This window comes from Puma concolor, chromosome A1 (genome assembly GCF_028749965.1).
Source record: "Puma concolor isolate L17-30 chromosome A1, mPumCon1.1.hap2, whole genome shotgun sequence".
NCBI lineage: Eukaryota > Metazoa > Chordata > Mammalia > Carnivora > Felidae > Puma > Puma concolor.
Genome location: NC_141667.1, coordinates 119477195 through 119493580, shown reverse-complemented (window position 1 = coordinate 119493580; position 16386 = coordinate 119477195). Strand labels below are relative to the sequence as shown.

At 42.4% G+C, this 16386-nt stretch overlaps 1 protein-coding gene across 1 annotated transcript; it reads right to left on the bottom strand.

The window, feature by feature from the left end:
- Positions 1–847: 847 nt before the first annotated feature.
- GRXCR2 (glutaredoxin and cysteine rich domain containing 2) lies at positions 848–15286 on the bottom strand. Its single transcript, XM_025925014.2, has 3 exons — positions 14871–15286; positions 8120–8347; positions 848–2812 (listed from the first exon to the last, which is right to left on the bottom strand). Exons 1-3 carry the CDS (start codon positions 15204–15206, stop codon positions 2630–2632), a joined length of 747 nt encoding a protein of 248 aa, XP_025780799.2. The 5' UTR covers positions 15207–15286; the 3' UTR covers positions 848–2629.
- Between the last annotated feature and the right edge of the window lie 1100 nt (positions 15287–16386).

The window sequence follows — 16386 nt, the reverse complement described above, 5'->3', positions numbered from 1 at the left end:
AAAGCGACTGCAGTTGGAGCCGGGCTTCCTGGGCCAGCATTCCCAGCTGCTGTTGCTGTTAACACAGCTGCCTCGTGGGAACGGCTGTCAGGATCCCCAACAGAAAAAGAGGGAAGACTTTCCTTCTGCCCGTCTTCCACCCGTTGGCAGGACTTAACAGGGAGCCAGCAGGCAAGACTTCTGGGAAGTGTAGGTTGTGGCTGTCCCGCCCCAGCAGTGAGAGGAGCATGTGGAAGGAGAGGTGGTGCGGTTGACAGAAAACATGCCCCATGCAGAGCACCAGTTCACTCCCTGAAACCCAGGTTTTTACAAGAGCTTTGAGGTGCCCCCTCAGGCGCCTTCCTTTCTGACCTCATTCCCTGACACTTGTCATCTTGCTCACTGCACTGCAGCCACACTGGTTTCTTTGCTGCTCTCCTGCCTACAAGCCTAGCACTTGCTGTTTCCTCTGCCTGGAATAACCTTACCCCCAGACACGTTCACCTCATGCCCTTGAGGCCTTTATGTAAAAGAAACTTTCTCAGTGATGCTTCCCTGAAAACTAATTTAAAATTGCAAACCCTCCTAACTCTTGACACCCCATATTGTTTTATTTTTCATCAAAGCATTTATCCTTTTCTAACACCTTATACATTATATATGTGCATACGTAATTGTATTTTTTTATTGTTGCATACTATTTAGTTGTCTTTAAATATAGATATTTTATGTCAAATATATATGTTTTTAGGTCTCAATACCTCCCCACCAAAATGTAAGCTCCATGGGGGCTAGGATTTTGTCTGTTTTGTTTAATGATATATTCTCAGTGCACGATAAATTCTTGTTCACTGAATAAACAAACGTAATCATTAGTGGATGCATTTATGATGGGCTGAAAAGGATTAAAGGCTCTAAAAAGCATGAAGGAAGGAAAAGAAACCACCATCGCTATACCTCCTCCCCTGGGAAGCCTCTCTAACCCCACTCAGGCTACCTCAGATGTACCTTCCATGTGCTTCAAATCCTCCTAGCAATTCCCCTACCCCAGAACTTGTCATGCTACGCTGTGATTATCTGTTGATAGATCTGCCTCCTCCACTGAAAGCGTAAGCGCTGTGCCCTACCGAAGCGATGGTGCCCATCTGGGCAACAATGTACATCAGGCATGCAGGGCTCAAAACAGCCGTTGTCAAATGTTCCTGTCAAAAAAGAGAAGAACGCACTTAAAGGCCTCTTGTTATCATTCCTTCCTCTAGTAGTCTGGAAAAATAGAAGAGTCAAAAGCTGTGAGAAACCATAAACTAACTCAGGAAACAGTTTAGTGCAGAGGCAAAGAAAGTCCCTTAGGAATAGTTCTATCATTCTGGGGAAGAGAGGACAGGCAAAATTTATCATGGCTTCAAAAAATATTTTAATCTTTCTATTAGAAGTATTTATGTCTCCCGAAAAGCGTTCATTGAATTATTTTAATAGCTGAATATTAGAGAATAACAAACAAATGTTGAAAAAAAAATCAGGTAATGAAAATCAAAATCATCATAGAAAAGCCACGTGTCTCAAAACATAACAGATTTTACAGGGTTATTCTCAAGTGGTAAAGGCTGTGGGGGTTAGAGCCACAAAAGTACATTAACGAAAGCATCTTTCTAATTTTGTAACCAACTTTAAGAGGAAAGAATTACCTTTAGTATGTGTATTCACCGACGGTAGAATGAGAATTCTTAAAAATCATCCTTGGTTTTTTTTTTTTTAGAGGTTTCTAATAGATAACTATAAAAATATCCAGTCTTTTTTGAAGAGATTGTGGCTATATCCTAGACTTAAAATACATGTATTTATCTGCTGATAATTCAGGGGTTGGAAGAAGTCATGTCACACACACATACTTAAGCACCAAATTTATCCTAAGTAGTTCTGACTTGGCTCTTAGCCTCAGCAGTTTAGAGGCATATGTAGGAGTGTCTTATCTCATCTGGTCTTAAGAAGCAGCCCTGCTCACTGCCTGCGTGAATATCACCCAAGCACATCACACAGGAGAGACTCAGGACTTTGAAGGAAAGGCCTCCTCAGCTTGCCCATCTTCAGCACGAAGCACATACATGTTGCTTTGTTTTCAGTGGCCTGCTGGTACATTCTGCATCGGGCATCCCTTTCCTCTTCTGCTTAATTAAAAATTAAATCTGACCAATGATGATTTGAAATGCATTATATGCAACAGAAATTCAGTTAATCAGAAACCTGCCTTTTTTACTCTTACTTTTTTAACCCTTTCTCATGGCATAATTGTGCAAAATAATTCCCAACCAGAAAATGACTTCAACCTGCTGCCTGTAATGTGCATTTATTTGCTCACTAGTGTAAGGAAAAAACCGAGCTAAGCCAAGTAAGATACACGCACACGTTCCTGGAAGGATAATTTTAGAACCCGTTTCAAAGCCGACTCTAATTCGAAAATGCCTCTGCCACTTAGAACCACATGGAGATGTTACCAGCCTCACGAAATGTCATCAAGTAATTGAGTTTTGCCAGTGGTGGAAGTGGTGGTAGCCACTGTGGCTTCCTTGCTGGGAGAGGGAAGAGAAGGAGGGGGTTTATAAGCAGTAACTTCAGGAAGGATGCGATAACAGCGGACATACAAAGCCACAGGCTATTGATTGCAAATCTGGCAAGGCTGCAGGCCGTTCTCATTGCAGGCAGGGCACCGCAGGGCCCGATAGGACTCCTTAAATCTGTTGGCCAGCATGGAGAACTTGCTGCCGTGGCACAGAGAGCAGGTGGCACTGCCCGACCCTCGGCAGTGAAAACAGTTGTCCTCGGGAAGCTCCCCTTCCTGCAAGAGACAGGGCAGCATTCAGTTAGAGACCACTGTTCAAATACACGTTGAAATAGCACTGGGCTGCCAGAAAGGCAGAGGCAGAATGAGAGCAGAAAATGCTTCCCACAAATGCCAAAGAGGGAACTGACCAGAGGCACACAATTCTCACTGCAATTTTATCAGAGAGGATCTCCCTGATGGAATCTCTGAGACACCATCCCCCGCTACGATGCCTTGCACTTTGCAGCTTTACGTTCTTCACTGCCCTTGTCACCATCTGACATGTCATTTCTGTGTGCTCCGTCAGGACAAGGACCTACTTATCCGCATTGCCAAATACTAATAGTGAACAGCTGCAGTGTGCCTAGGTGGTGCGAGGTGCTGTTCTAAGAGCTTTCTTTACGTTAATCCGTACAACACCCCAGTGAGGTGGTGCAAATATTATCATCCTTGCTGCAGATGTGAAAATTGAGACGCTGAGAAGTTCGGTTATTTGCCAATGGTCACACAGCCTTGGAGGAGAGGAGGCAGGTTTTGATTCCAGATGACTGAGCACCAGAGTTCATGCTCTTACTGACTCCATACACAGCCCTTCGCTGTGCCTGTCCAGCAGCAGGCGTTCAAGAGATACTGTTTTTGTGTGACTGGCCGAGAGCCTGAGTGGATGAATGAATCGATGTTACAATCCTTCGAAGCTGAGCTCTGAATTCCTGCAGTACTTTATTTTCTTTGATACCTGTGATAAGGCCTGAGAGAGCAATCATGCACCTTGGGAAGTTCCCTTGACCTCTCTACATCTTTGTTTTTCTTTCCCTGTGAAATGGGAGTAGTAATGCTGACCTCTCGGAGTAGCTGGAATATTAAATGAGAGTGTGAAAAAAACCACAATTTGTCACCTGGCATATTATAGGTTTTCCACAAAAGTTAATTCACTTCTAAGCCCTGCTAGTGAGTCTTGACTTACTAGTGCTCGACTCCCATCCTGCAGAATATGTCCCTTGTCTACTGCATGTTCCCTCCCTAAGACACCTCAAGGAAACTAGCAACCTTTGCATTTCTGTGAAAAGACTGTGCATAGACCATGAACCTCCCAAGAAATAAGGGGTGGTACCAAATCAATACCAGGTGGATCCAGCACCAAGTCCTATTTCACTTGCAAAACATCTCTCAGATCCATCCAGTTTTCACCACCCACAACCGCAATGCTAGTCCAGATACACACCAACTCTGGCATGAATTTAGTGTGGAGCCCTGCCTCTAGTCTTGTGGGTGGCTCTCCCCAAACCAGACAACAATTATTTGTTTTCAGATGTTGGCTTAGCAGCACTTATCCAGGAAGCCTTGCCTCCACACACCTCTGGGCCAGGAGTCCTGTCCCACCTGTCCTGCCCCAAGCATGGCAGGCCTCATCTTCTACTGAAAGTTCCTGCTGACCAGACATGAAGCTCTCTGTGCTAGTCCCTGTCACCATCACCTCCAAGACTTCTAGTGCAGTGCCTGGCACAACATGTGCCATTCACATGTTTGCCAGATGAACAAACAAAACGACGATGTCTGGAGAACCCTTCTGATTCTTAAATCCTAGGACCTAACAAGATGGCGGAATCCACTGGGTGGCTCAACCCAGCTAACACAGCTTTCTTTTATAATTTAAGAATAAAAATAATCTTGAAAAGGGTGGCAGGAGTTCTGAAAATAGTTCCATTGTGCTACAAAGTGCCTAAGAAGATACCACATTTTATTCATTCTAGATTTAGGGAATGGAAGTGATCATCCAACCGACAAAAGCCTAAATGTACCCTTTGGTTAATATTTTATTGATTGTGGCCATGTTTTAATACATCAATAATGGAGACACTTGTTTTCTACCCTTAAAGTATTCAAAATAAGTGTTTTTGCCAAAATGTTCTTTAAGGAAATGGTCACAGTCCGTTTTTCTGCTAAATCCACATGTTTTTTTTGTACTTGATCCCAGGGAGATTTTAATGTTGTCAGTGCTGCCAAAGGAAGTATAGTAAATTCCTACCAAAATGCTATACATGTCATCCAAAAATTAATTTGCATACAATGTCAGGTTCAGCTATGAAAAGATTCATGAAATGACCTGGTGCACCTGCTTGCGGAGAACGAAAACAAATCATCGATCAAATTTTATCTAATGTCACGTGGTTGTATGAAGTACTATTAGAAGGCTCCCTGGAATTTCCATTCTTACCCTGGGTTACCACCCTCCTTCCAACCACTTGCTCTCAGCATGTCATTTAATCATTTAATGATTAAATCAAGGGCTACTGAGCCTCTATTCAAGGCAAGAGGGATATAAGCTTCTGTCTTCCATTCTCAGCATTTTTAATCTCCTCTCAGAAAATAATCAGTAAGATGGCTTAGAACATAGTTGTACTGCACAGTTTAGGTCCTGGAGCCGACAGACCTACCCAAACCACCTCTTACTAGCTCCATGGCCAAGGAAAGGGGCCTCAGCTTTCACACTGCAGACTCAAAGGCTTGTGGTAGCCCTGATGATGCTAAGGAGCACCAATCTGGAGACTGCTCAGCAGAGTGGTTAAGATGATAGGACTGGTAGTCAGGTGGTCCAGGGTTTGACCACTGGCTCTGATAACCTCTGGCAAGTTACTTAACTTCTCTGTGCCTTAGTTTCCCCAGCTCAAGAGTGGGACTGCTAACAATCACTACCTCACAGAGTCCTTGTGAGAATGAAGTAGACTGATGCATAGAAAGCACTGGGCATGGTGGTTGGCTATCACAGGCCCTCAATAAATGACAGTTGTTGTCATTGTTGTCGCCTATTTCAAAGGCAAGAGCGCAGAAGGCATAAACAAGTCCGGATGAGTTATGATCTCAAATCCACCGGACATACGGCCAGATTTTTCCCCTTCCATATTTCACTGTGGCTCAATTCAATTATTGCTCTCCTTTTCTTTTACGGTGAATACAGACGGTCAGCATGGCCTGGCCGTTAGCCTTGCCTTGCTCTTTCATCAAGGTTCCCACTGCTTCCCTGCTCCATATAACACAACAAAGGGTCTCCTGGTCAGAAGGGGCACCTTGATGTTCTCTGACCCTCTTTTTTAAAATAAAACCTGGCTGGGCATTTATTGCATGAGGGATTTGGCAAACAAATAGCAATTTAACACAGAGTTTAAAAGACAGGCAAGTGAAGTATAACCTTTCACGGCAACTCTCTGCTGCACGCCTCTGTCCTAGTTTGTGGTATTACAGCCAGAAAACATGGATCTCTCCAAATTGAATTTACAGATAATTGTCATGTCAGGCCTGTTGTTGCTTTTTTTTTTTTTTTTTTCAGGCCAGAAGCGTGACCTGCATTTTGTCATTTCTGGCTCCTTTCTGAAAATATATGCTCCTACAAATTACAAAACGGCTTGAAAAAGAATAGAATTAATGAATTTTAAAGTGAGGAGGTAATGCTTCGGATCACAATGTTTAGTAATCTGCCTGCTGCTAAGCTGGGTTCTGAATAGTGCTATGTAAAAGGCAAGAGAAGGCAGAAGGACGATACTTCCTTACCAGCTGGCACTCTGGTCCCAAATTCCAATATTCTCTCCACAAATATTTAACTAATATGCACTGTGCGCCTACTCTGTGCCAACCTGTATTTTCATTCTTATTGTTGTGCCACTGGAACTACTATACCAAAGCCACATAAACATGGCCCCAGCCCTTGTGCAGACAAAACTCTAGTGTGTGACAGCAAACATTAACCAAATAACTACACAGAGAAATTGAAGACTGCAACTGAGGAGGGGTGCGAGGTACTCTGAGGGGTCTATCCTCTGAGGAAGTGATGTCTCCACTGTCAGATGCTAAGGGGAAGGGGGTGGGGAATCTGGAGAACATTCTAAGCAGAGGGAAGTTGCCTCTGCTAGGAAAGGGCAAAGAACATATGAATGGTAGCTAGATGGGCAGTGTGTCTGGGACAGAGAGAATGAGGAGAGATGTGTAAGAGGAGAATAAACAGGCCGGGAGGGTCCAGGCTATACAACGTTTTCTACAACAAGTCAGAAGGTTTGGTTTCATTCCAAGGGATGAGATGTCACTTAAAGTTTGGGGTAGGGGAAGAGAGGGATGAAGGGGTGACATGATCATATTTGCATTTCAAATATATCTTATCTAGTGTGAGATCATGTGGGAAAGAGACATGAGTCGTTGTGAGCAGAACTTTAATAAGAGTCTTTTGTTAGAGTGTGGTCATGACTTTCTCATTCCCATCCTCTAAACCTTGCCAGGGTGGGGATATCACTCAAGTACGAGGAAGCCGCTGGCTCACTGCGTCACACCAACTCATGGGAGGTGAGAATAAGTCCCACAGAAAGCTTCAGCTCCCAAGAGATGGAATCTGAAGAGAGAGAAAATTCATTTCTGCTGCTATCCAAGCTTTTACTCTCTTAGCTTAAAACCATCAAACTTGCTTTAACCACTCCCAACCCCACACTGTGAACTAATGAATATCATCACTCTACCCCCTCATCTGAGCATGTCTAAGCAACAGTTCCCTAGGTGAAGAGGGCACACCTCTGAGGAGTGTGGGAAGAAAAAAAATTCTAACTATTTATATTTACTTTTTATCTTAAAAAGGCAAGAAATTAAGCGTCAATAATATCTTCAAAATAAACCGTTATACTAATTTTTAATAAACTAGTTGACACTGGCACCTTAAATAGGTCAGGCAGTGACCAAACATGGTACCCAGGAGACTCTAGAGTAAACATGATGTAAAGTGACCTCACTGCGTGCAAAGTGACAATGGTGTCCCAGCTCACTCATTCGCTTTGAGCATTTTGCAACATACTGAAGTTCTCTTGTCCCTGGTCTAGAAGACTTAGAGACAATATGGCTTAATTTCAACTCAACTAATCTCTACAAAACTGGACACATGTCTTCATAAGATCTCTTCAAGGAAACTGGATTGAGGATAAACCAGTAAGATAAACACAAGCAAACCCATTAAGAAAAAGAACAGAGCTGATTTTTTCCATCTCTGGAACAAGCTGTTCTTTGCCACATTGCAGAGTGAAAACAATTAATACCTAATTGGATCTCAAAAGAAGTCATCAGAAAAAAAAAAAAAAACTGTGTGTACTTGAAATATATACATAACTATTTTGCTAATCACTTACCATTAAAATATAATAATAAAGTTAAAATTCTTGAACATCTTTAACAGTTAGACATCTTAAGTATTTACATTCAAGTTTTTTCTGAAGTATTGCAAAGATCAAAACCATGTGGAGACCATTGCTGTAGGGCCAGCTCCAAGTAGGACAGCGAACCATTCTGACACACCTGTGGGTACTGGTTATGGGGGAATGTGCTTTCCGTGTCTGGCAAATGCCCATCATTCAGGCCGCTGTCTCCACAGATTTCTTCTTTGCTCATCAGAGACTCCTCCTCGGCCTCCTCTTCCTTCTGGAGCATTTTCCGCATGAAGTCTCTCTTGTCCATTGGGGTTCGGATGATTTTCAGGTTGTTCGTGTAGATGATTATCTTTCCAAAATCTATAATAGGTGGGGACTAGAGAAATGGAGAATGAGCATGGAGATTTAACACCAATCACCATATACAGGGCTGCAGAAACCGTTCAACATCCCAGGCAACAGGAGAGAAGGACCTTGTAACCATCTAGCATTTATGATTCCAACAGACCCCAAAGCTACAATTCACTCCCTGGTTTGTTCGCTCTCTCTAAAATCCTTAAAACCCAGATTCCTTCCCCCTGTTGATGGTAACCAAGCAAAGCTGAACTAACTGTATAACCGGGACTGCAGGGTGGGAGCCAGAACTTCTATTCCCACTACATACAGCAGTAGCTGATGCAGGGATGCACACAGAAAGAGTTTAATAAATACAGAAGAGGGCTTAAAAAAATAAACAGCTCTCCAAAATTGTTATGCATAAATAATAACAGATAAAATTTACTGATTATCATTATTTGATTATAGTGGATAGCATTTATTTTGTGTCGGGCACCACGATAAGCATTTACAAACATTACCTCACTTTCCCCTCAAGCATCCCTTGAGGCAGATGCTATGATTTCTAGATCTTACCGATGAAGAGACTGAATCACAGTGAGGTAAAGAGGCTCCCAAGGTTACAGTTAGTGAGGGTCTGTGGCTGGGATTCGAACCCCAGTGTGTTTAACTCTAAAGTCCATAGTCTCAACACCTACCCTGCACTATTCACAAGCATCTTCTCTCCAAAAAACCTGTAAGATTGTTATGTATATAATGATCTTATGTAAATACATAATATATAATGATCTTATATATGTGCAATCATCTTACATATATGTAATGTTTTTATTAATTGTACAATACAAAAGTCTTTTAATGTCAAAAAATATACTTCTATAGCATTTTTTTTTTTTTTTAAGTAGGCTTCAGGCCCAGCGCAGAGCTCAATGCGGGGCTTGAACTCATAACCCTGAGATCAAGACCTGAGCTGAGATCAAGAGTCAGATGCCTAACCAACTGAGCCACCCAGGGACCCTGTGGCATCATTATCAATAGCTCACGTTCTTTTGTATAGATTTATCATGTATTACTTGAAAATTTGCTGAGGAATAATTGAGACAATACTACAACAACGCAGTAAGGAAGTGTGGGAAGTAAATGTTTAGGGATTATTAACTAAGAACACATATTGCCTCCCAGAGCTAGGATAGCTTGGAGGGAAACAACACCAGATCTCAATTCCGCTGTTCACCAACTGTGAGATTTAAGAGAATCACGTGACCTCTCAGAACAGCAGTTTGCTCCTCCACAAATGGGGTGACATCTAACTGATGGGGTTCACTGATGGGCTTCACCACAGACAAAGTTATTATCAAAACAGAAGAATACTTTGATACTGGGTGGTAAGCAGGTGCTGTCCTGAGACTCCTGAGTGCCCTCCTGTTACCCACAGCTCTCTTCAGGGAACCTCTCACATCCCCTAAACCCAGTAATGTAGTAGTTGTTGCTCAGAAGTCCACGTTTCAGGACCCTGCCCCAATATTCTGCTGGCTTCTGTGCTGATTGGGCAATGTCCCTGTGGTTAAAGATTCGGACTCCCATCCCTAAGGCTAATTATATCAATTTCTAGGGGTAGGGGTGCAATGAAGAGTATATAAGACAGGGTTTCCAAAAGCTAAAAATACTATATACTGGTGGGCATTGTTAACATTGCTAGTATTTTTTTTTAACGTTTATTTTTGAGAGAGAGATAGACAGAGCATGAGCGGGGAGGAGCAGAGAGAGAGGGAGACACAGAACCTGAAGCAAGCTCCAGGCTCCGAGCTGTCAACACAGAGCCCGACGCGGGGCTCGAACCCACGGACTGTGAGATCATGACCTGAGCCGAAGTCAGACGCTCAACCAACCACTCTGAGCCACCCAGGCGCCCCTAACATTGCTAGTATGAAAAACTGTTCATTGGCAGTCCACACACAATCATGCTACACAGCTAAATACCCCAAGGTGAAATCCTCTGCCCCGCCCTTATACAACGGGAGAAACCAAATCTACTTAGATGCCACAATTAAGCAGTCTCCTCTTTACAACCCTAACGCATTCAGTCACAACCTGGCTTAAACAGGACTTCGGTACTCAGGCCCCCTTCCTTGAAACACCCGCAGAGTTTTCAATCATTATTTATGAAGCCACAAGCTTCCTACTTGGGCCTGTTTTCTCTCCTTCTCTTCAAGGGATCGTGTGGCAGCTTCCATTTCCTATTGTTTGATTCTTACTGGGCTCCTGTTTCACACTCTGGACTATCAGTTTCTGAACATCAGAAGATAAAGATGGTGGCACTTCTGGAAGGTTCCATTTCCACTTCCACTAATAGCCAAAGAGGTTCAATTACTAGGGAACTTTTTTTCACACAGAACTGGTTTTCTTGGGGTGAAACCCTTTATAGTATGTTGAAAAAAAAAGTCTGTGGTCGTAGGGTCCAACCTCCTGCCTCTAACCTGGTCAATATGTGAGACACCAAAGATTGTAAATTTATTTATAATGTACTCCAAAGAAGCAGGGTCCCAAATCACCTTTAAGGTGTGTTTAAGTTTCAGTCACCCTGACAGCCAAGTTCTTCCTTGTGTCTAAGGAAACGCTCCGGGTGTAACTAAAGTTCACGTTATCTGGTTACGCCCAATTGCCCGTGAGAAACACCCACTCTTCCATTACAGAGGGCCATGAGGAAGCCAGGAATTTTTTTGTTTCCTTCCATAGTGCCCAGAACGGCAACTTATGGGACTGAGCTTCATAAATGCCCTTGACAGTGGCAATGTGCCTGCAGACTGCTCTTCAGACACCACGAAACCTTTCTGTGGCTCTGCGTTTAAATGCGGGGACACCTTCCTGGGTCCTAGAAATGCAATGGGCTTTGGAGGCAGGCAGGCCTGAGGCGAATTTTTCTGTGCAAGATTTGCAAGTTACTAAACTCCTGTGCACTGTTTCTCCAATTTGTAAGAATCTTTCTCAATGAATTACTGTGAAGATGAAATTACATAATATATACAGAGTATATGTTTAGTAAATGCCATTTCCCTCCCTTTCCCTCCCATTTTTTTTAAAGGAACCTTATAAAACTTCAGTTGGTTTCAATTCTTTAAAATATTTAGTTGTTTATAACCACTTTCTCTTTCTCTATCCCATAAAACTTTTTACAAAGACTCAGTATTTCTTTGATAGGAACCTGGTCATTATCACAATGGTAGGGAACATTAGCTAAGCTCCTCCAATGTTTCAGGCATAATGCTAAGTATTTCTTACATACAAACTTTTTTTAATCACCACAACAATCTTCATAAGTAGATACTTTTTTTAAAGTTTATTTATTTATTTTCAGAGAGAGTATGCGCATGCAAGCGAGGGATGGGCAGAGAGAGAGAGAGACAGAGACAGAGACAGAGACAGAGAGAATCCCAAGCAGGTTCTGCACTGTTAGCACAGAGCCCAATGCGGAGCTTGAACTCACAAACCATGAGATTATGACCTGAGCCATAACCAAGAGTTGGATGCTTAGCTGACTGAGCCACCCAGGTGCCCCATAAATAGGTATTTTTATTACTCTCATCTCATAGACGATAACATTAAAGCTTGGCAAGACTAAGTGGTTTGCTTAAGCTCCCACAGTAAGTAGGCAGAGTGGACAAAAAGCCCAGGTCTAACAGACATCAGAGCCCCTGTTTCTTAATTATTATTTTTACTGTGGTAAAATATATTACATAAGATTTACCACTTGAACCATTTCTAAGTGGACAGACAGGTCAGTGGCATTGGTACATTCACACTGTTGTGTAACCATTACCACCAACAATCTCCAGAGCTTTTTCATCTTCCCAAACTGAAACTCTGTGCCCATTAAACACTCACCTCGCCCCTCCCCCAGCCTCTGGCAACCACTGCTCTACTTTCTGTCTCTATAAATCTGATTGCCCTAGGCACCTCATATAGGTGGAATCATATAATTATCTTTTTATGACTAGTTTCTTTCCCTTAGCACAAGATCTTGAAGTTTCATCCATGTTGTAGCATGTGTCAAAACGGCCCTCCTTTTTAAGGCTGAATAATATTTGCCTGTGTGTATATATCACATTTTATTTGTCTATTCATCTACTGGTGGACATTTGGGTTGTTTCCACTTGTGAGCAATTGTGAATACAGCAGCTGTGAACATTGGTGTACAAATATCTGTTCAAATTCAGAGCCTTTACTTTTAATTGTTGTAGTTAACTGCTGCCCAGTGTTGCTTCACAGCCAATATTTACTAGGGTTATTTTACAACTGGGTTCACTGTTGAAAAATCATGGCTTTCCAGCTCTCGTTTCCTTATTTTTCATGAATACCACACTGACAACCTGTTTCAGTGGGTGGAGCTGCAGGAATCTGTCCTGATCCCCCTCTAACCCAGAGGCTGGCTAAGATTAGCAGGTAGCACTGGATCAGGCAACAAAGAAAACAAGGATAACTGGATCATGCAGGAAACCAGGTGAACAGGAATCAAACTCTGAACATGGTCTCCAGCGTACTGTGTTTAAACCAATGGTGCAGCACTCCTATGAAAACTCAGTTATCTGGCTTTATAAGTCCTTACCAAATCATACATTTACATACATGCCAGGTTTGACACATGATCTGTGAAGCGGTCCAATATTCTCCACCATAGGCTTATACAAGGTTTGTATAAACTACAACTTTGTAGTCTAAACCTACAAATAAGATTCAGTTTAAAAGAGATACTGTAAGTACAAGATATAGCCAAGAAGCTACGATATGATAAGCACTCAGTAAATGGCAACTATTACTATTAACGTCATCATTATGATTCATGACCTTATTCTCTAAAAAGGAGCATTCCAGAGGGTCAAAAGCATGAGGCATCAGAAGAGCTGGGTTCTTATTCTGACTGGGTACCTAATGACCCTCTAATACTGGTAGATCCCTTAACAACTTGGCACTCAATTTTACTCATCTGCAAAATGGAAATGCGCATATTTTGCCTTTCTCCTCAAAGTTGTGCTGAAGACCCAATGGAAAAGTATATTACTCAGAGATCATGAAGAATGAATTCTTGCCATTTGCAACAATGTGGATGGAACTAGAATGTATTATGCTAAGCAAAGTCAGTCAAAGAAAGACAAATATCAGATGATTTCACTTATATGTGGAATTTAAGAAACACAACAGATGAGCATAGGGGAAGGGAAGGAAAAATAAGAGAAAAGCAGAGAGGGGCAAACCACAAGAGATTCCTAAATACAGAAAAAAAACTGAGGGTTGTTGAAGGGGAGGTGAGTGGGGGGGATGGGCTAAATGGATGATGGGCATTAAGGAGGGCACTTGTTGGGATGAGCACTGGGTGCTATGTATAAGTGATGAATCACTTCGTTCTGCTCCTGAAACCAACACTACATTGTACATTAACTAACTTGAATTTAAATATTTTTTAAAAAAAGTATGTGTTATTGCTTCATAATGTCTAAGTTACTGCACTAACATGAGGGGTTGTTCACTCCAGCTCCCTTCGTTATCAAAAAGAAACCTGGTATTATCTTTGATAAATGTGGACTGCCCATAACTTCACTTTCACCAAGGCCAGAAAGGCCAATGCATTTGTCTGCCAGAGATGAATTATCTGTTCCCTTTGAAACTAACAATAAAAATGATTAGAGAGTAATTATCTGAATTTCACACATTAAAGATGAGAGCATATCCTGGTGTACTATTCATTAATGACCTGGCACATTAGATAACTGTATTTAATCTTAAAGAAAAAAAAGGCATTCACAATCCCATCGGCAAACATCCACACATCTCTTCATTTTTGGAAATCAGTGAATATTTCCCAAGCTCTTCTAGCTTAAAAGAAAATCGTGTATGTGCTTTTGATTATCCATGGTACTGGCAAAGATAATTGAATTAACAGACAAAATACAGGTTTCAACTGAACTACTAGCTCGAACTTCTTCCCCATGTAACATTTCCTCTGCTTGACTTGCTTTTCACCATTTCTTCCCGGGACTCCAACCACTCAGTGTTCATGCTAACACACAAGGGAAAGGCAAAACAAACAAACAAACAAACAAACATTTTTTAAAAGCAGGCAGCAGGAGGGAGAGAGGAAATAAAACAAGACAGGGATAAACCACAAGCTGAATAATTGGCTGGAGTAAAATGAGCACCTTCAAACACTCGGCTCTTTCTGGAAACAAAACAGCCAGTTGTCACATAATTTTCTAAAACGGCAGTCTGGCAACCTGAAAACCACTGCATCTCTATTAAATTTACTTACCGAGATAACCCAGCGAGTGACCCAATTACAATTTACTACCCTGGATGGAAGGGAATACTATGTACGCTTACTGCACTTTCCAATAAGTAGTCAGCAAGCATGTTATTTTTGTTCCAGAAATATTATTCCAACAGTGGCTTCCCATTTGGTGCACCTACAGCTCTGGTTGGTACTGGAGCATGAGCTATGTACAAATTTGAATCAGGCATTTCTCTATACACATTTTAGTCCTTAAAGTTTACACATCATGCACAATACCAACCTTATGGTCATTCGCCTTGTAATCATTGAAGAAAGACTGGCCGCCCGCCAAAGTGTAGGCATTGCCCTCTCTAAAAACGCTGATCCTCTGAGCAGTCAGCTTAGGGGAGTATGGTCGGGGCTTGGGGGCCTCCCCAGACCCGTAAACGCCATCCATTGGTTCAAGGGACTCTTGGAGAAAACTGTGAGGGTATTCCTCCTTTGGCGACTCTAATTCCTGCCCATCCTCAAAGACCTGCTTCAACACTCTGCCACTGTAGGAGGAGGAGATTTTAAATCGTACTTTCCGTGGTTTGCCGTCACTCTTCTGGTTCAGCTTCTTCTCGGAGTCCTCCATCAGTAGAAATTTCACCCTGTGGTTTCCTGGCTTCAGCGTAGCCAATGAAACTTGGGGCTCTGAGAAGAAGGCATTTTATTTTCTCTCCTCTTGCATATAATTAATTCAAGTTGGTGCTGGGGTATGCTCAGTTTACAGCAACTGACACCCACACATTAAATATTGACAGATCCTCATGCAAAGGCAGGCGACTGTGGGTTTATGGAGTAGAGAGAGCACAGCATAAGACAAGATTGGGTCCCCTTTGATCCCAAACTCCCTAATAACTTCAACCAAACCCTGGCTTTTCCTAACCTGAGCAATGGTTAAATTTATATAGACTGAACAAAGTACCAATTCAACAAGGGTTAGTTACACCATCAGCTAGCAAGTGTCTTAATATTCTTACCAACTACAATGACCTAGCGAGTATTTAATAGGTGCCAGAGATTTTTACACACATTGCCTTATTTTGTCCTCCCCATAAGCCATTGGAAGTATAATTATCCCTGTTTTACAGAGGGGAAAGAGAGGCCCAGAACCGTTTCCCCATGTGTCTACTCCACTGCAGCTAGGTAAGAGACAGAGCAGGGATCAGAACCTAGTTCTGACTCCACAACCAACAGCCAGTCCACTAAGCCAAAAGTTTTCAAACTCTGTCTCATGGAGCCCTAGACGGGAGGAAACTACAGATCCTAGGTTCCAGGCCTTCTACTCCGGCATTAACCAGAGCAGCTACACTTCATTTTTATTTTATATTTAAGATTTCACTTGCAAGCACAGCACTAGGCCCCATTGCCTATGGCAGATAACATGCAGTAAATGCCTGTCACTGTGCAACAGTCACTGAGAGGAATATCAGGGCAGTATGAGATGTGGGGCTTGTGAATGAGAGTCCTGCACTCTAGTTTAGGAAACAGACCTAACATATATGAAATAACAGCCTCCTGCTGGCGGCAAACTGTCCACTGCTGTCTCCTAGAATAGATATTCTGGGGAGAGGGTGGTCCCTAAGGAGACAATGAGCGGAAGGAGGAATGAACGGAGTCTAAAAGGATGGCTTGGATTTGAAGAGCTGAAATGGTGGGGGGTTGAGACTTTCTCCTCCTCTTTGTTGATGATTTCATCACTTACTCAGTTGTCCAAACTGATTTGTCTTGTATTCCTGCAGCCATCCCTATGGATTCTATCGCCACTGCCT